Raw genomic sequence first — 20,359 nt, forward strand, 5'->3', positions numbered from 1 at the left:
CACCATAACCAATTTAAAGGCAGCCGGACAGAGTTTCTAGCATAATGACAAGCATCAGCAGGTAATTCTTAGTTGGCTACATGGATCATGCCACCTCCAGTAACATCTTCAAATATAAAAATATAGGAAAAATTGGGGTTACCAAAGAAAATACTAAGATTCCTATTACCATCATACGGTATTGCAAAATACCTGCAAATACTTTTAGATGGTGTTCACAGCAAAGAACCTACAAGGATAATTACCAAAAATAAAGTAAAATAAATACATTAAGCTTTTATTAAGTTAGTATAATTCCTGTGATGGTTAGTATATCCCAGTCACAAATGATGGTACTTGTTTATGTAAGTTTTTGTATTCAATATATGGAAAACATGCAATACTGAGTTCTATTGTACATCCTTTAAGACAACACTTTTCTGAGTATCCTCTGCATTTTCTTTGGGGATGATTTCCCAAAACACGTTGCTTAAGGTTTTAATTTTGTTTGTATTTTTCTTCTGAAATTCTGAAATTTCATGAATATACTGATTGTTATCTTGTGATGAGGAAAATTCTCTTGTCTCGTTAGGTGGCACGTTGGCCCTTGTATATCTATACTCAGGCAGTGACATCTTCAAACTGTTTATCGCGTCTTCCTCAGAGGCAGAAGTAGAGACTGAGAAACAAGAAAAAATCCTACTTTATTAAAATCTTCCTTTAGATGAAAATTTAATCATAATACTAGAATACTAAATTCCACTAATTATTTTTTTAAGATTTATTTATTTATTTATTTGAGACAGTGAGCACACCAACGTGGGGAGGGGCAGAGGGAGAGGGAGAGAATCTCAAGCAGACTCTGTGCTGAGCGAGGAGCCTGCTGCAGGGCTTGATCTCACAAGTTGGAAGCTCAACCGACTGAGCGACCCAGGGGCCCCTAAAGTCTGCTAATTATTAAAAAACAAGTAATCACATTTTAAATAATAAAATGGGTTTCAAAAGCAATATAAAGATTTTAACTAAAATAGTTGTAAGTAGTGTTTTCCTATGAAAAAGCTTAGAAATCTTTGCATATTTTTTATGCAAAGACATTTTTTATTGAGATATCAGTCACATGTCATAAAATTTAGTATTTTACAGCATACAATTCAGTGTTTTTTAGTATATTCATGAGGTTGTGCAACCATTACCACTATCTAACTCCAGAATATTTGTATATTGAGAAGCCCCATACCCATGAACAGTCATTTCTGTTTCCCTCTTCTTCCAGCCCTGGGCAACCACTGATCTACTTTTCATTTCTAAGGATTTGCCCATTTTGAAAATGAAATCATACCACACACATGTGGCCATTTAGGTCTGATTTCTTTCACTTATCCATGTTGTAGCATGTATCAGCATTTTATTCCTTTTATGACTGAATAGTTTTCCATTGTATGGATAGATCACATTTTGTTGATCCATTTATCAGTTGATGGACATTTGGGTTGTTTCCACCTTTTGGCTATTATGAATAGTGCTGCTGTGAATATTCACATACAAGTTTTTGTGTGAACATATGTCTGTAATTTTCTTGAGTGTATATCTAGTAGTAGAACCTTAATATCTAGGTAAATTTATTTTATTAAGGTAAATTTGTTTAACTTTCTGAGAAACCACCAAGCTTTTCCACAGTGACTACATCATTTTATAGTCCCACCATTGATATATTAGGATTTGAGTTGCTCCACACCCTCATCAACACTTGCGTTTTCCATTTTTGATTATGGCCATCCCAGTGGATGGGAGGCAATATCCCACTGTGGTTTTGATTTGCATGTACCTACTGACAAATGATGTTGAGCATCTTTTCATGTGCTTATTGTATATCCTCTTTGTAGAAATGTCTATTCAAATCCTTTGCCCATCTTTTACTTGGGTTACAGTAGTCCCCTCTTAGCTGCAGTTTCTCTTTTTCTGGTCTCAGTTACCTGCAGTCAACTCTGGTCTGGAAGCAGATGATCCCCCTTCTGACAGAGCATCAAAAGGTCAGTAGTAGCCTAATGCTATGTCACAATGCCTACATTATTAACCTCACTTCATCTCAGCACATAGGCATTTTATTATTTCACATTACCACAAGAAGGGTGAGGACATATGATGTATTTTGAGAGACAGAGACCACATTCACATAACTTTTATTACAGTATATTGTTATAATTGTTATATTTTATTACTATTGTTAATATCTTACTGTGCCTTATTTATAAATTAAACTTTATTGTAGGTATGCATGTATAGGAAAAAACAGCTTATGTAAGGTTTGGTACTATCACTGGTTTCAGGTATCCACTGGGGGTCTTGGAGTATATCCCCTGTAGATAAGGGGGGACTACTGTATTCGTCCTTTTATGCACTTTTTATAACCATTTTGTTCATTGTTGAAATAAGAACAGATGAAGAATTGGTGATACGCTCAGTGAACTGACTGCTATGACACTGCTCTTAACTCATTCAGTATTACTGGAAAGAAATTAAAATAAATTGAGAAGGTAATTACTTGGAGACTTTTTGGATTTCCATCATTGCTCTTGCCTATCTACTGTCCCTTCCAGAAGGATACATTTGCCTATAACCACTGCTGTAGAGCCTGTCCTTAAACAGCCCTGCTCTGAACCATTGGACTCCACCCTACAGCCACAGTTGAACACTATACCTGACCCCAAAGAAATCAATCTACTATGGTGGCCAGCAATCCATGCCATGTGAAAACATGAGTTGGCCCAATCAATGTCCTCTCTCTGAAGTTAGAACTAACAAGTAGTGAGAAATGAAACTGAAAGGGTACTATGAAGCTTGTCATGACAAGCTAAAGTCTTAAAGAAACATAAATACTGAAGGAGAAAAGATTCAGAGAGAGAGAAAAAAAGAGAAGGTGGTTTTTAAAGCTGATGTGATTCCTCAGGCTTTCCAGAGACTTTCCAAGTCCTTTCCTAGATCTTGTTTCTATTTTTTTTTTTAAGATTTTGTTTATTTATTTGACAGAGAAAGACACAGTCGGAGAGGGAACACAAGTAGGGGTAGTGGGAGAAGGAGAAGCAGGCTTCCCGCGGAGCAGAGAGCCTGATGTGGGGCTCTATCCCATGATCCTGGGATCATGACCCGAGCCTAAGGCAGACGCTTAAAGACTGAGCCACCCAGGCACCACCTAGATCTTGTTTCTAAAATAACTATCTCCCCCACCATTTTTCCTCAAAGTTATTTAGGTGAATCCCTGTACCTTGTAGTTAAAGTCCTTTTAGAACACTATTTACTAACTTTGCATTTAAAATGCTTAAGCTGAATTGTGGAACATTAAAACTTTAGGATAGACATTAAAGATATTGAATACTAAGTCATCTAAGACAGATAAATACGTGATGAATTAAGATGTGTCATAATTAACAGAGTACACTGAGGGAAAAAGGAAATTAGGTTGTCCAGGCAAATCGAAGAAAGAGCTTCCTGTTGGGATGTGCCATGTTCTGTGACTCAAAGGGTAAAAAAAGACAATGAGAAGGAAACTTTTTCATGAATGAAGGCAGCTAAAGACTAGTTAATGAAACTATATGTCGGGGCGCCTGGGTGGCTCAGTTGTTAAGCGTCTGCCTTCAGTTCGGGTCATGATCCCAGGGTACTGGGATCGAGCCCTGCATCGGGCTCCCTGCTCCATGGGAAGCCTGCTTCTCCCTCTCCCACTACCCCTGCTTGTGTTCCCTCTCTTGCTGTCTCTCTCTGTCAAATAAATAAAATCTTAAAATAAAAAAGAAAATATATGTCAAATTGGGGAGGTAATTTATTTATTTTTATTTTTTTGGGGGGGTGGGGAGGTAATTTAAAGAGAAACAAGCTCTACTCACCAGAAAACAGGAAAGGTTAAACATGACTATTCAGATCTATGAATTTGAAAAAGAACAACAGAGAGGACCCAAATTAAGAAATCAGTGAAATACAGAACCAAAACACTATAAATGTTTAGAAACCCAAAACATGGTTCTTTAAAAGGATTAATAAAATAGATACAACCCTAGCCAGACTAATCAAGAAAGAAGAGATAAAAATGAATGACGAAGAAAGAACAGATATAACTGAGTATTTAAAATAGATGAATATTATGAATGTTACATATTTAAAATCAAAATGAAATGGATGAATCCTTAGAAAAATACAAGATGACTTAATTGACAGAAAATTTAAAAAGACATAGATGATTTTATATGTACGTTCTATCTGCTTTTCAAGAACAGTAAGTTCTAATCATATACAAGTTGTTCCAGGAAAAGAGGAAAAGAGCAAAAGCTGCTCAGCGTATTTTATGAACCTAGTATATTCTTTATTCCAAAACTAGATAAGAACAATGAGATTAAAAAAAAAAAAACCAACCATGTGAGCCCATTTACTTATAAATGTTTATTTGGAAGTCCTAATAGTTAACTGAATCCACAAACATATTTTACAAATATATTGAAGTGTTTATTCCAAAAATGCAAAGATAGGCCAAGATCCCCAAATCTATCAGTGCAATTTACCACATGACTAGATTCCCATATTCACTCTCAATCAGGTTTGCTTTCTACTTTGTAAGAAAATGAAAGCAATCATAAGAGAACTTGCATTTGGTCCCTTCACCATTTTTTTTACGCATCTTTTAACATCTGTACCCATACATTCTGCCTTCGTAACTGTTTACACAGGTGAACTTCCGCTCTAAAGCCAGTTCCTCCAGTTAGGGACCAGACCTCACCTCCTCTTGCCTAACTCCAGGGTCTCACTCCAGCGATTCCTCTATACCCTTCATCATCAACTCTTCGCTCCTAAAAGCAAAAAAAAAAAAAAAAAAAAGTTATTTCTCCCCTTTAAAAAAAGCCAAAACCACTTCTCTTGGCCCTGCTTACCTTGCCAGTTATCATCCTGCTTGTTTTCTCCCCTCTGTAGCTAAACTTGATAGTTTTCCATTATTGATTAATTCCTCTTCTCTCATTCTGCCTTAAACCCTCTCTAATCAGGCCTTTGTTCCATCACTGCACCAAAACTTCTCTTTTCAAGGTCATGAATGATCTCTATATTACTAAATTCAACAACCATTTCTCATCTCATCCGACTCATCAAAAACAGTCCTTCTTGATACACTTTATTAACTTCGTTTCCAGGACGCCACATTCTTCCCACCTGACTATTTGCTCCTTTTCTGTCTCCTTTTTGCAAATACTTCCTCCAGCTGTTTGATGTTGATGTCTCCCAGGGCTCAGTCCTTGGCGCTCTTCTCTGTGTACCTTCTCTTGGTGGCCTCATCCAGTCTTATGGCTCTGAGAATCATCTCTACACCCACAACTTCTAAATTCCTCTCTTCAAGTGAGATTACTTCCATAACCCAGATTCATATATCCTACTTCCTACTCATCATCTCCACTTCAGTGTCTCAAACTCAACATGTTCAAAACTCCATCTGAACTTGTCAAAGTCCACATGCCCCACACTGAACTGCCAATATTGTCTTCAGACCTCTTCCACCTGAGGCCTTTCCTACCTCAGTTGATAGAAACCTACCTTTCCAGATGTTTGAAGCAAAAACTTTGGGATCACATTTAAAAAAAAAATACTGGCATCATTTTTGAGTTCTCTTTTTTCTCATATTTCACATAAAATCTGCCCAAATATATCTAGAATAAAACAATTTCCACCACCTCCACTGCTCCCACTCACCCAGCTGCTATCACCGCTACTACCACACCCCCAGAGGAAGCCTCTGCTTCTGCTCTTCCCTCCCCACAGCTTGTCCTCAATGTGGTAGCCAGAGCGATCCCTTTAAAATGTCAGTTAATGTCACTCCCCTGACTTCACTCAGAGCAAAGCCAAAATCCTTACAGTGGTCTAAACAACTTCCTAGGCCGGCCTGTTACCTCTCTGCTCCAGCCACACTAGCCTCCTTGCTGTTCCCTGTGTAAACAGGGCAGAAGTGTATTTGCTCCGTTCATTCCTTTGCCTAAACACTCTTTCCCCAGATATCTGCTTGGCTGATTCCTTTATCTCCTCCATTCTCAAACCTCAACTTTTCAATGAGGCCTACCTTAACTACACTATTTAATCCTATACCCCACCCTCCAGCCCCCCAAGAACTCTTGATCTCCCTTACCATGTTTCACTCTTTATTTTTCTATAACCCTTATTACCTTCAAATATTTATTTATTATGTTCATTTCCTATGCAAACTCCATGAGGCCAGACATCTTTGTCTGCTTTGTTCACTGATAAACTGCAAGGGTTTACAGCAGTGCCTGGCACTTAGCAGGTACCCAATAAGTATCTGGTGAATTAATAAAAGAGAAATATATTATTATGCAAAAGAATTCCCCCCAAAAGGGCTTAATAAAGTTCAGCCCTACTTAAAATGACTAAAAAAATAGCAAGCTCCCTTATCTTGGTGGAGATTACATAGCACAAACTTACAAATATTATACCTAATGGAGATATTTAAATGCATTCCCCTTTAAAATTGGGAACATGACAAGACATCCCACTCTCACTACTACTTAACAGCCCTAGAGGACCTGGCCAATGCTAGAAGAAGGAAGAGAAGGAGGAGATGACAACTGGTGTCAGGTTTAGAAAGGAAGGGACAAAGCTGTCATTTGCAAAGGATAGAAAAATCTGTAGAAACAAACTATTAAACCATTAAGATCATTTGGCATAATTACTGGATAAAGATCAACCTGTAAAAATCAATTGCATTTCTCTAACCGAAAGTCACTAACAAAAAATATAATTAGCAAGTATTTCAATAGCAACAAAAACAAAGTCTGTTTTAAAAGATTTTATTTATTTGTGACAGAGAAGGAGAGTGAGTGAGCACAAGCAGGGGGAGTGGCAGGCAGAGGGAGAAGCAGGTTCCCTGCAGAGCAGGGAGCCCGACACGGGACTCAATCCCAGGACCCTGAGATCATGACCCGAGCTGAAGGCAGATGATCAACCGACCGAGCCACACAGGCGCCCCAACAAAAGCAGAGTATTGAGTATTAACTTAACCAACAATACAGAAAGTCTCCACTGAGAAAACTTTAAAATTCAAATAATAGAATATGAAAATATGCAATGCTTTTAGTTGTGATTATATTAAAAAGATATAAATCCTCTTCAGATTAATCTATATAATGCATCTCAATTGAATGCATGGATCTCAATTAAAATTCTAGATGATTTTTACTTTTTTCATTATGCCATGCTCACCACAAGTATAGCTATCATATGTCACCATATGATGCTATTACAATACCATTGACCCTATTCCCTATGCTCTACGTTTTATTCCCATGACTTAGTCATTACATAACTGGAAGCCTGGATCTCCTACTCCCCTTCACCGATTTTGGTCATCCACTCCCCCTCCCTTTCCTCTGGCAACCATCGGTGTTCTCTGCATTTGTAGGTCTGATTCTTTTTGTTTGTTTATTCATTTGTTTTGTTTTGTAGATCATACAAGTGGAATAATTTGGTATTTGTCTTTCTCACTATGACTTATCTCACTTAACATAATACTCTCCAGGTCTATCCATGTTGTCACAAATGGCAAGATGTCATCCTTTTTTATGGTTGCATAATATTCCTCTGTGTGTGTGTGTGTGTGTGTGTGTGTGTGTGTGTGTGTGTGTGTTTACCACCTCTTCTTTATCCATCTATCAATGGACACAAGTTGCTTCCATTTCTTGGCTATTGTAAATAATGCTGCAATAAACACAGCAGTGCATATATCTTTTTGAATTAGTGTTTTTGTTTTCTTTGGGTAAATACCCAGAAGGGGAATTACTGGATCATATGGTAATTCTATTTTTAATTTTTTAAGGAACCCCCATACTGTTTTTCACGGTGGCTGCAATAATTTACATTCCCACCAACAGTGCATAAGAGTTCCTCTTTCTCCACATCCTCGCCAATACTTCTTATTTCTTGTATTTTTCATTTTAGCTATTCTGATAGGTGTGAGGTGATATCCTATTGTGGTTTTGATTTGCATTTCCCTGATGATTAGTGATGTTGAGCATCTTCTAATGTGTCTGTTTGCCATCTGTATGTCTTCTTTGGGAAAATATCTATTCAGTCTTCTGGCCATTTTTAAATTGGATTTTGTTTTTTGGTGTTATGTTAAGTTCTTTATATATTTTGAATATTAACCCCTTATTAGATACATTATTTGCAAACATCTTCTCCCATTCAGTAGGTTGCCTTTTTGTTTTATTGATGGTTTCCTTTGTTGTGCAAAAGCCTTTTATTTTAGTGACATCCCAATAGTTTATTTTTGCTTTTGTTTCTCTTGCCTTAGGAGACATCTAGAAAAATGTTGCTATGGCTGATGTGAAGGAAATTACTGCCCATGCTCTCTTCTAGGAGTTTTAAGGTTTCAGGTCTCACATTTAGGTCTTTAATCCATTTTGAATTTATTTTTGTGTATGGAGTAAGAAAGTGGTCCAGTTCCATTCTTTTTCATGTAGCTGTTCAGTTTTCTCAGCACAATTTACTTGAGACTATCTTTTCCCCATAGCATATTCTTGCCTCCTTTGTCATAGATTAACCATGTAAGTGTGGGTTTACTTCTGGGTTTTCTAGCCTGTTCTATTGATCTATGTGTCTATTTTTGTGCCAGTATCAGACTGTTTTGATTACTATAGTTTTGTAGTATATCTTGAAATCTGGAATTGTAATACCTCCACTTTATTCTTCTTTCTCAAGGTTGCTTTGGCTATTCGTTTTTTTGTTTTTGTTTTTGGGTGTGTGTGTGTGTGTGTGTGTGTGTGTGTATGTGTGTGTGGTTCCACACAGATTTTAGTATTATTTGTTCTAGTTCTCTGAAAAATGTTGATATTTTGATAGGAATTGCATTGAATCTGTAGGTTGCTTTGGGTAGTATGGATATTTTAATGATATTAATTCTTCTAATCCATGAGCATATCTTTCCATTTGTGTCATCATTGTTTTTTTGTTTTTTGTTTTTTTAAGATTTTATTTATTTATTTGACAGAGAGCGAGAGAGCACAACCAGGGGGAGTGGCAGAGAGAAAGGGAGAAGAAGGCTCCCTGCTGAGCTGGGAGCCTGACATGGGGCTCGATCCCAGGACCCTGAGATCATGACCCGAGCCGAAGACAGATGCTTAACTGACTGAGCCACACAGGGGCCCCCACCATCAATGTTATTTTATAGTTTTCAGAATATAGGTATTTCATCTCCTTGGTTCAGTTTATTACTAGGTGTTTATTCTTTTTGGTGCAATAGTAAATGGGGTTGTTTTCTTAATTTCTCTTTCCACTAGTTCATTATTGGTGTACAGAAACACAACAGACTTCTGTACATTAATTTTGTATCCTGAAACTTTACTGCATTCATTTATTACTTCTAATAGTTTTCTGGTGGAATCTTTAGGGTTTTCCAGGTATGGTATCATATCATCTGGTGGAGTCTTTAGGGTTTTCTATGTATAGTATCATGTCATCTGGTGACAGTTTACCTTCTTCCTTACCAATATATTGGATGGCTTTTATTTCTTTTTCTTGTCTGATTACTGTGGCTAGGGCTTCTAATACTATTCTGAATAAAAGTGGGAAGAGTGGGTGTCCTTGTCTTATTCCTGATCTTAGAGGAAAAGCTCTCAGTTTTTCACCATTGAGTATGAAGTTAGCTGTGGGTTTTTCATGCATAGCCTTTAATATGTTATGTTCCCTCTAAACCCACTTTGTTGAGGGTTTTACCATGAATGGATGCTGAATTTTGTCAAAATTTTTTTCTGCATCTACTGAGATGATCATATTATTTTTACCCTTCATTTTGTTCATGCATCATGTTGATTGATTTGCAAATATTTAACCACCTTTGAATCTCCAGAATAAATCTCATTTGATTGTGGTAGATGATCCTCTTAAAGTATTGCTAAATGTGGATTGTTAATATTTGGTTGGGGCAGATGCATTTTTTCTTTTTAGATTTTATTTATTCATGAGAGACAGAGGAGGAGAGAGAGAGAGAAGCAGAGGGAGAAGCAGGCTCCCAAGGAGCAGGGAGCCCGATGGGGGACTCGATCCCAGGACCCCGGGATCATGACCTGAGCCGAAGGCAGACACTCAACCATCTGAGCCACCCAGGTGCCCTGCATTTTTTTTTTAATTCAATACGCTTACTCTTAAAAAATATGGAAGAGTAAAGGTTGAAAATTAGCTTAGTCAGTCTTAAGGGAAAAAAACACTGGAGGGGTACCTGAGTGGCTCAGTCAGTTAAGTGTCTGTCTTTGGCTCAGGTAATGATCCCAGGGTCCTGGGCTCCCTGCTCAGAGTCTGCTTCTCCCTCTTCCTTTGCCCCTCCCCCCGACTCATGCTCTTTCTCTCTCTCAATAAATAAAACCTTTGAAAAAAACTGGAGATATGCCCTTCTATAAATGACATCCTAAGAGTCATAGCATTAAAAACAGTACAGTAATTGTACAATGTCAAACAAAAAGACCAATTAAATAGAACAGGACGCTCAGACACACAATAAAAAATATGGAAAAAATTATTGTTTAAATAATGCAATATATGTTAGGAAAAAAAGAAGAAGATAGCAGGAGGGGAAGAATGAAGGGGGGGAAATCGGAGGGGGAGACCAACCATGAGAGACGATGGACTCTGAAAAACAAACTGAGGTTTCTAGAGGGGAGGGGGGTGGGGGGATGTCTGGTGATGGGTATTAAAGAGGGCACGTTCTGCATGGAGCACTGGGTGTTATGCACAAACAATGAATCATGGAACACTACATCTAAAACTAATGATGTAATGTATGATGATTAATATAACAATAAAAATTAAAAAAATAGTTCAGACGGTAAAATTTATGTCAACAAAATTGATGTGTGTTAACCAAAGTAAGAAAAAAAACAAGAATAAAATGACTCATGAAAAAAAATTATTGTTTAGTAGATGGTGTTTAGAAAACTAGCTCCTTTTGTAGAGAAAAATAAGACTTATTGAAAAAACTAAGATAGTAATCCTAGCCAGAACAGACCAAAGTGGTCTCCAGAAGAATTAAGAACCTAATGTGAAAAGTAAATCTATCAAGTTAACAGAGGGAAGAAAAGGACCTCTAAAATAAAATTTCAAAAGTACGAACAATAAGGCAAAACACTTACATAAACCTAGTTATGTAAAAATTAAGGTTTTCTGTCAAACACCAATAGATGACAGAATGGGAGAATATATTTGCAGTATCTCAAGCCAGCAACTCTTGTATATGGTACAATAACTCTTACAAATCAACTGAAAAATGACAATTCCAATTAAAAAATTATAAACAGAAAACTTTCAGAAAAAAAACCTGCAAAAGGTTTTAACTTGCTCACATGCAGAGCAAGTTCAAACAAAAATAAGATGCCATTTCATTCTATCACACTGAAAAAAGTTAAAAATTGTGTCATGCTAATTGTTGGCAAGGATATGAGGACACAGGCATCCGCGTGTGCTGGCGGTGCCACGACAAACGGGTGTAGCCATTCTGCAGAGCAACCTGACACACCTCGAGCAAAGCATACATATGTTTCATTCCAAAATGATTTTACCCCGGGTATAGATCCCTGAGAAATGTGCACACAGGTCCTTACTGGAGCACATACAATGATTTTCATTGTGGAGTTAGTGGCAGGGAGTTGGAGGCTATGCAAGTTAGGTGTTCATTGCTGAGAGGGTAAGTAAAATGTGGGGGAATGTATATGAATATTATGGAGCAGTTTGAAGCAATGTTCACAAAGCAACAATAAAAGATAGATCTTAAATACCATTTACATATATTTTAGGGGCGCCTTGGTGGCTCAGTCAGCTGGGCGTCCAACTCCTGATTTCCGCTCAGGTCATGACCTCAGGGTCGTCAGATGAAGTGGTGCATAGCCTCCACACTCAGTGGGGAGTCTGCTCCAGATTCTCTCTCCCTTTTCCTCTCCCTCTGCCCCGCCCCCCACTCATGTATGCTCTCTTGCTCTTTCTCTCTAAAAAAAATGAATAAGTAAATCTTTAAAAATACCATTTATGTATATTTTTTAAATACTTGCGCAGGAAACAATGTACAAGTTGCAAAAAACATACAAATAAAAATATAATAAACACTTTGGAATGGTTGTCTCTGGGAGGAGGAGAACAGGAATGGAGAAAGGAGATGTGAAGACTAATCATCTTTTTTTTTTTAAGTTTTATTTATTTGTGAGAGAGAGAGTGAGAAGAGAGCACAAGCGGGAGGAGGGGTAGAAGGAGAGAGGGAAAAGCAGACTCCCCGCTGAGCAAGGAGCCCGACACACGGGGCTTGATCCCAGGACCCTGGGATCATGACCTGAGCCGAAGGCAGATGCTTAACTGACTGAGCCACCCAAGTGTCCCAAGGCTAATCATCTTCTAACACACTGTGTAATGTACTTATGATTACTGTCTAGCTTTACTACTCTGTAAGCTTCATGAGGGCAGGAGTCTTCACTGCTACCTGAGTAAAATTCTTCACTCTTATATCCCAAGCACCAAGAAAAATACCCAGCACATGCTAGGCATTCAAATTTTGCTGAATTAATATATAAAGGAAGGGATCCTGTACAGCCCATTTGTGAAAATGATATTCAAAAAACAAGAATAGATGTATAGGGAAACATGACCCATCCAACTGGAATAGGGGATATGGATTATGAAAAGCTGGTGATGAAGCATTAATGATTTTGCCTGGCACTAAGACCTAGGCAGCATCATACTCAGCCAGAAATTAGAAATATGATGGGGTAGGTCTTGGAGATGTGGCCCATACCCTCAAGGATCCACTATCAAGAAGCATACAACTTCAGATTCCAGTTATATATGAGTAGTTCTGAAAAAAATCATTTTTAAATATCAGTGTACTAAATTATCTTTTCCTGTGTCAGACTCAAATAGATCATAAGATTAAAATTGATAACTGACTTGATCTAACATAGAAATGTATCCTGCTAGTACAAGCTAATAAAAGTTAACTTTTCAGCAACATTCAAATGAAAAAGAAATGGCATAATTACATATTCTATATTGAGAACACATACCTCTTCTCTACAACTTCTAATTATTCATTGGAAATTAACAGGATATATTGAATGTCATCTTTCCTTACAGGTCTGTAATTTTTTTATAAATTTTTTTAAAGATTTTATTTATTGGAGAGAGAGAGGACAGAGAGAGCACAAGTAGGGGGAGGGGCAGGCAGAGGGAGAAGCAGACTCCCCGCTGAGCGGGGATCTGTCGACACGGGACTCGATCCCAGGACCCCGAGATCATGACCTGAGCCAAAGGCAGACGCTTAACCAACTGAGCCACCCAGGCACCCCTAGGTCAATAATTTTTAAAAATTTACCACAAATACATATTGATAGCTTAAATCCATTTTTCATTCTTCCACACATTGTAAAACAACTATGGCTTTATGGTCACATGACATTTCCACTATAGAAAACAGTATTTATATAGTTGCCACAGTAACATGTTTCATTGGTATGACAATTCTAGGATGCTGTAAGATACATTTTTATTTCCTACAAATCTTGTTTCACTGCAGCTCCCTCCTCATTGAACTAATGACACTTATTTCTCCAGGGAAGTGTGAATAACACCTAAAACAAAAGGGTCATTACTCAGCTCTAGTATATGTGCTACTGAAGCAAGCGCCGCTCTGAGTTTTAAAGTTGACTCTTAAAAAAATTAATAGTCTCCAGAGCAGTCTTTGTTGAGAAAAGGGATTCCCAACTCTTTTTAAATAAAAACTCAAGGGGCGCCTGGGTGGCTCAGTTGGTTAAGCGACTGCCTTCAGCTCAGTTCATGATTTCAGGGTCCTGGGATTGAGCCCCGCACTGGGCTCCCTGCTCGGCGGGAAGCCTGCTTCTCCCTCTCACCCTCCCCCTGCTTGTGTTCCCTCTCTCACTGTCTCTCTCTCTCTGTCAATTAAATAAATAAAATCTTTAAAAAAATAAATAACAAACTCAAGTTTGGATATCTGAATGTAAAATTCTGACTACGGTATAGGGAGCAAGAGCAGCATCAGGTATCTCTGGGATGCTCAGGGCCCCACCCACTGAATCAGAACCTGTACATTAACAGTATTCCCTAGGTAAGTCATATGCACATTAAAGTGTGAGAATCACTGAATTAAAGTACTAAAGTACAAGTGGAAGACTGGGGAGAGACACTTCTTCCATTATAAGAGCAAAATAAAGTGAGTTTATATGTAGGTAGAAAATGATCAAGAATCAGTCTGAAGGTTTCTGTTGTCTTTCAAAGTTTTCATCCCCTTAGCAATAGGGAGAATGGAATAAGTTCCATTCATTCATTCATTCATTCCTTCATTCAACAAGTTAATGAGTGCCTATAACGTGGGAGGCAGTTTTGGTTTGTTTCAGTCATCTACATCAGGGTGGTTTTGGGGCATGACTGTCCACTCCTTTTCTTAATTTCAGAAATCTTGCCTTTTGCAAAATTTGTCCAAATCAAATTAAATTAATTGAATGACTTTAAAATGCAATAATTTCAGTGACACTATGCTATGGACAGCCTATAGATAAAGTGCATTTTCTTTTAAAATGACAAACCATGTTGGTACTAAAATGTAAATATATAGTTAGAAGACAACAATGAATCTGAAACAGGAATATTCTTTCTAAAGACTGCTTAAAAGCATTAAGTATACATTCAATATGCATTAAGCACATACTGTGTGCTAGGTCCTCTGCTAGGCATTTTAGATAAAAACATGCATGAAATAATCCCTGTAATATGGTCTGGTATACAGGACTGATCTTAAGGGAGAGACTTGTACACAGTCACACAGACCCAGTGCTGAGGAGGACCTTGCATGCTCTACTGTCACAGTCTTGAAATTCTCAAAAATTTTATTTTGCAAGTGAAATGTTAAGTACATGAACTTTTAAGTGAAATCTGATGGGAGAATGGACCATGTGTATGAGCAGAGGAGAAACACACCAAAAAAGGGGGAAAGAAAGCTATATATTTTAGTACCTTTATTGGCCCTTTCCTGCTTTTGAACAAGGAGCCCTGCATTTTTATTCTGCACTCGGCTGGCCCAATTATGTGTCTGGTCCTGATGATGGTCAAAGAGATCTATGTGTTAGATACTGTGGTAGATGGAGAATGGAGTGAGTAGCTATGAAAGGGTCAGTGATGACTTCACAGGGAAAATGAAACCTCAGAAGCTCTGAAGGACAAAGTGGGGGGACACCTTGCCAGGTGACAAGTGTACTCCAGAAAGGGAAAGCTAAGGAAGAAGCAGCAGCATTCTTACATAAATGTATAGATTTACAGGTGTACACTTATTTCCTCTAAGTTAAAAAAAAAGCTTCATTGAGGTTTTGCATATCCGCGATATACTGGGTTATAAAAATTTTTCTTTATCTGTGTACTAGGCACAAATTCCATTTTCTGGGGAAGTTCAGCACCTGGCAGTGCAGATGAGCAGATGAGTTCAAGGATGAGTAAACATGCCTTGCGTTTATATTTTTACCTGGGTTCGTGCCTCTCGCCCAAGCCGGAAAAGTGGTTTGGGAGCTTTCCGACCTGTCGGGGATGAAGGTTTCAATCTCGTTGTCCTGGGGAAACAGCGGTGGCATGGGGGTTTCCTCCTCGAAGTACCTCCAGTTGACATTGCCACAGAGTTTTATTATTTCCTTCTGGAGGTGCCTGCCGCACAGTCTCCTAGCTCTGCTGATTTCGCTCAGCTCACGGGAGAACCGAACTAACAGGAGCCCCAGCCACAGCAGACACACGCAGAGGAGCCGCGGCATCCCTGGGCCCCCGCCGCCAGGACGGCCGCACGGTCTAACAGCCGCGGGTCCCGCTCCTCCCGGCACCTGCGCCCGCGCCCGCGCCCGCGCCCGCGCCCGCGCCCGCGCCCGCCCGGTCCGAGCCGCGCACGCGCGCCTGGCGGTCCTGCGAGCGCGTGCGGACCTCGCGAGAACGATGGGGCGCGAGGCGCGAGGCGGAAGGTGCGAGGTGCGAGATGGCCGCGAGCTGGCTTCTTGCGCTCCCCCGGGTCCTCAGAGCATGGTAGGTAGCCGGCTCTAGTTCTTAAAATCTTTGATTCGTTTTCTTTGCCCTCCCCTCTAAAGAGGAGCATCCGTTGACACGCGGGGCCCCCGTTAACCGGTAAAATCAGAAAAGGTGTTGCGCCTCCCAGCGGAGTGCATTTCCCGCCCGTTTGCCTGGTTGGCAGCGGGGCGTCGCTTCCTCAGACACCCCTCCTCTCGTTTCCCCCCAGGTGTACGTCGCGGGAGGTTTGTTCACGTTTGCTCGTGCGCTTGTTTGGTAACCTCTTCCCTCAAGTCCCCAAGCGCCCTGCAGGCACGGCCGGGCCCGTGTTTGCTTCCCTGCGTAGCTCGGGGCCCCGCGCGCCGCCGGCATCGGAGGTGCTGGAGCCTGGACGCGCCGGAAGGCGCTGGAAGGCGGGGGAACGTGCGCTTCTCAGTCGGAGTCAGAGCGCGCTGGAGATCCCCGCCCGCTGCTCGGGGAGAAACGGCCCTGAGCCTCGATCTCTCGACCGGGGGCAGCAGCTGGGATGCTGACCTGCTGCCGTCGGCGATAGAGCAGACAGGACTGTGTGTAACTAGCTTGTGACAGGGACCCCGCGGGCTTTGCCTCTAAGAATCTCAATATTTTGCTAAACCAGGAGGTAAGGGACGGGGAAGCGCAGCGCCGTGGGGACGGGTGGCTTGATCGTTTGGGAGGAGATCTGATTGGTGCGTTGGCTCGGGCGGACGCACTAGCGGTCACCAGGGGGCAGTCGGGGGCCGCTGGGGAGGAGGCGCGACCGCCGCGGGGGCGGGGGTGCCCGAGCCCCGCGCGCGTCCGGGTGGGGTGCGTGTGGGGTCCGAGCGGTCTCCTGCTCCTCTCTGCCGTGCGCCTCCGGGCCTTCGTCTCCGTGGTCGGCTTCTCCAGCGTTGCCCTGCTGCCCGGTGGCACCCCGGAGCGCCGTTCGGTGAGCTGGACTCGGAGTTTTTCAAAGGTCAACGTGATTTGATTAGCACAAGGTCATCACCTTCCTTACAACACGGCTACCGTCCAAACTGTGGTGTGCCGTGAGTTCCAGCCAGAGCTCCATCAGGGGAGCCCTGTGAGAACGGACAACATTCCTTATGAGGAGAGGAAGACTGGAAGCAAAGTTCTGCTGACCTCTAGTGAGGGAGGCAAGCACCTGAATTGAGGGGACCATGCAGGCTGGGGTGGTAGGTGTCATGGAGGGGAGCCTTTGAAAACCATGGGGACGGGATGGTTTGGTGCTAAGACCCTGGGTTTCAAACACAGCATAATGGGGGAGCTGCGTTAGAATAGTGTCTGATGCTAGATTCCCAACCCAGTGACAGAATTGGATTTATATCGATTTGTTGAAACTAAAGAAGAGGGGCTCCCGGCTGGGTGACTCTTGAACTCAGGGTCGTGAGTTCAAGCTCCATGTTGGGTGTGGAGCGTACTTCAAAACAAAACAAAGCAAAAACTGAAGAAGTTGGGTATTTCTTGCACAGCAAAAACTGCTTGCAAATTCATACCTGTTACACATAGACACATATTCTTTTAGGAATAAGGAAGGTATGGCTTATATCTCACACAAGCAAGTAGAGGGGTTATGTTTGGGGGGCACTTTTCCATCTATAATGGAGGAAAATGTAAGCTAGGAGAAGTGTGTATGGAAGATGAGAGTAACTGAGTCATTGGATGGTGGTGAAAAACCTCAGTGTCATCAGTTCAGTGTGACATGAGAACTAGTGGGGTGGGGGGGAGGTGACCTTGAAGCAAATGGAGTTCTGGAACTGACAATGAGCAGTGTGCTGGGGTACAAATAAGATGAATGGAAGTGGTAAAATCGGGAAGAAATGTTCCATGATGAAAGTGAAAAATGTTGACTTTCTCCCTGAAGAGTTATGATCTCTCTCTGCTTCCTCAGTGAGAAAAAGCTCTTTAAGGTGGCCTCAGGGAGGACATGATGACCCTCAAAGGCTTGGTTGTGATTAGCCATGCCTCGGGATTTGGGATATAGGAATTGGTGTCTTCATCTCGTGTAATTCTGACTAAATACTAAGATGATACCATGCTGGTTTATCATTTTGACACAAATGTTCATATCATTTCACAGGTTATTTTGTGTATGTAAATGTTCTGTAAATTCTAAAATGGTGAGCCTGAATGTGTTCCTTTACCAATCTACCTCTTTTCTAAGATAAAACTTTAAGTTTCTTATTCAGTTATCTACATGACTATACATTTATGTCACTTAAAAATACTTACTGAATCTCTTAGAAGCATGGAAGTACTCTAACTTGAAAAATAATTGAGTTTATTTGAGCCCCCAAATCCAAATGTATTTGGTAGTGAACCTCTTTTCAAACATGATTTCAACAAGACAAGCCATTTGAGCTCAAGTAGAAAACTGCAAGGTTTGTGGTTTAATGTTAACATGGTCTACATTGGCAAGATCAATTAAAACTTTTTATTCCTTTGTATTTACCTCGTGTTAGGTGTGTATAAAATGAGTTATGTTAAATAATTAAGCTTTTTATAATCACTATGAAGTTAATGAGGTTAAAATGCAATTGGTGCAATGATAGCATTAATTAAAAAAAAGATTCTTTAACATCTTAAAAGGGTTGATTTTTGAGAGAAAGCATATTGTAGAGAGACTATGTACTGTTACAGAACAAACGAATGTAAACACTAATAATGATTTCTCACGTTCTAGTAACCAGTCATGGTTGATTTGGACATTGATAAATGCATCATGGAGAATATACATGAAAAGAGGTGAAAAAATTAACAATTACTCTATAGTGTGCCTATTTTCAGAACAATTATTTTGTTACAACCTCTTTTTTTTTTAAAACAACATAATTATATTGATAACTTCCTTCTCCTTTTGTTGGGAAAGTAGTACCTCCCTCAAAGATGACTGCTTGTCAGTGTTGTCTTCAGCTCTGGTGGCAAATGAGGAATGTTTTGTGACATCATTTTTAAGGTTCCTGCATGTTGGCTGATGGAAGGAGACAAGATTTTCTGTTAATTTTAAAAAGACAGGTGGGAGGTATGAAAAAATATTCATGTCAAGGAGAATTAGGAAAATTATAAAATTTTGTATAGGCCAAAAGTTAACTGTTGCCTCAAGATAATTAAACTTGCAACAGAATCAACTAGTGTCCTAATATCTAAACAGCTTACTTATAGTTGGGCAGTGTGACTTAGTACAGTATTAGCAAGGTTCTCTTGCCTCTGACTAATCCTAGGACTGTGCTAAAGCTTGCACGGTGATACTGTAGACTCCCCTGACACTGTTCTGGTAGAGTGCTCCTTCCATCTGCATGTGCAGGGTGGGGCTGAGCACCAGCAGCCAGTGAGGTCTTCAGCCAGGCCCTGCAGGCTGCCTTAACACTGGTGGGCAGCAACCAGCAGGAGGTGCAGACCAGCAGCGCAGGCGCTCTGCCTCACAGCAGCTCTTCCTGGATGTCGGAGAACCTCTTAGGGTGTTTCTCACACATAATCATCGTGATATCTAGGAATTCGATGGCACATAACTTCACCTTTCATTGCTTACCCATTGGGCTGTGCTTTCTCTAAAGAGTTGGCTCAGGGGCGCCTGGGTGGCTCAGTTGGTTAAGAGTTGGCTCAGCCGCAGCCAGACTCCTAGCAGGTAAGATCAAAACAGGCCCAGCATCCTGGACTTGGTCTCTCCAGCCTTTCTGTAGGGACTGCAGCTGCTGTCGCCTACTGCCTTCCTCTGTGTCCCTATCCTGGGTTTTAGAATACTCCCCCTTCCTGGCTCCAGGGAGCTTTTCTAGCACTTGGCTTAACACTCAGGTCTTGAGTCAAAGGTCCCAGCTCCACCCCTTTCCCCAACAGCTTGCAAAAAATTTGCTTTCTCAACACTTTCACCCTCTGCACCCCCCTCACCACATCCCCTTTCTCTTTGTGTCCTTAGTATTCTACTCCTTGCTTGTTTTAAAATTTGAATTTACCTCCTCTTCCCTCCTCTACAACTATTTTTATGCTTACTTAAATATTTGTAGTTTTTAATGTCATTTTCTTATCTAAATGTATGTTATGGTTATTATTGAAAATATAGTTACATAAAGTTGGGGGCACTTGGGTGTCTCAGTTAAGCGTCTACCTTTGCCTTAGGTCATGATCTCAAGATCCTGGGAGCAAGCCCTGCATTGGGTTATCTGCTCAGCGGGGACCCTGCTTCTCCTTCTCCCTCTGCCCCTCCCCCTGCTTGTGCGCACTCTCTCTTTCTGTCAAATAAATAAAATCTTAAAAAAAAATAAAAAAATAAAATTGACCTGTAAACTCATTAGCTAGA

The 20,359-nt window shown here is 40.5% G+C and overlaps 1 protein-coding gene across 1 annotated transcript; it reads right to left on the bottom strand.

The window, feature by feature from the left end:
• Positions 1-251: 251 nt before the first annotated feature.
• INSL6 (insulin like 6) lies at positions 252-15,803 on the bottom strand. The gene is given in 3 exon segments (XM_025891407.1): positions 252-455; positions 458-658; positions 15,524-15,803. Coding segments are annotated over 3 exon segments (630 nt in total). The 3' UTR covers positions 252-306.
• Between the last annotated feature and the right edge of the window lie 4,556 nt (positions 15,804-20,359).

This window comes from Callorhinus ursinus, unplaced genomic scaffold, assembly GCF_003265705.2.
Source record: "Callorhinus ursinus isolate GAN/ISIS: 27379988/994484 unplaced genomic scaffold, GSC_fseal_2.0 scaffold28, whole genome shotgun sequence".
Lineage (NCBI taxonomy): Eukaryota > Metazoa > Chordata > Mammalia > Carnivora > Otariidae > Callorhinus > Callorhinus ursinus.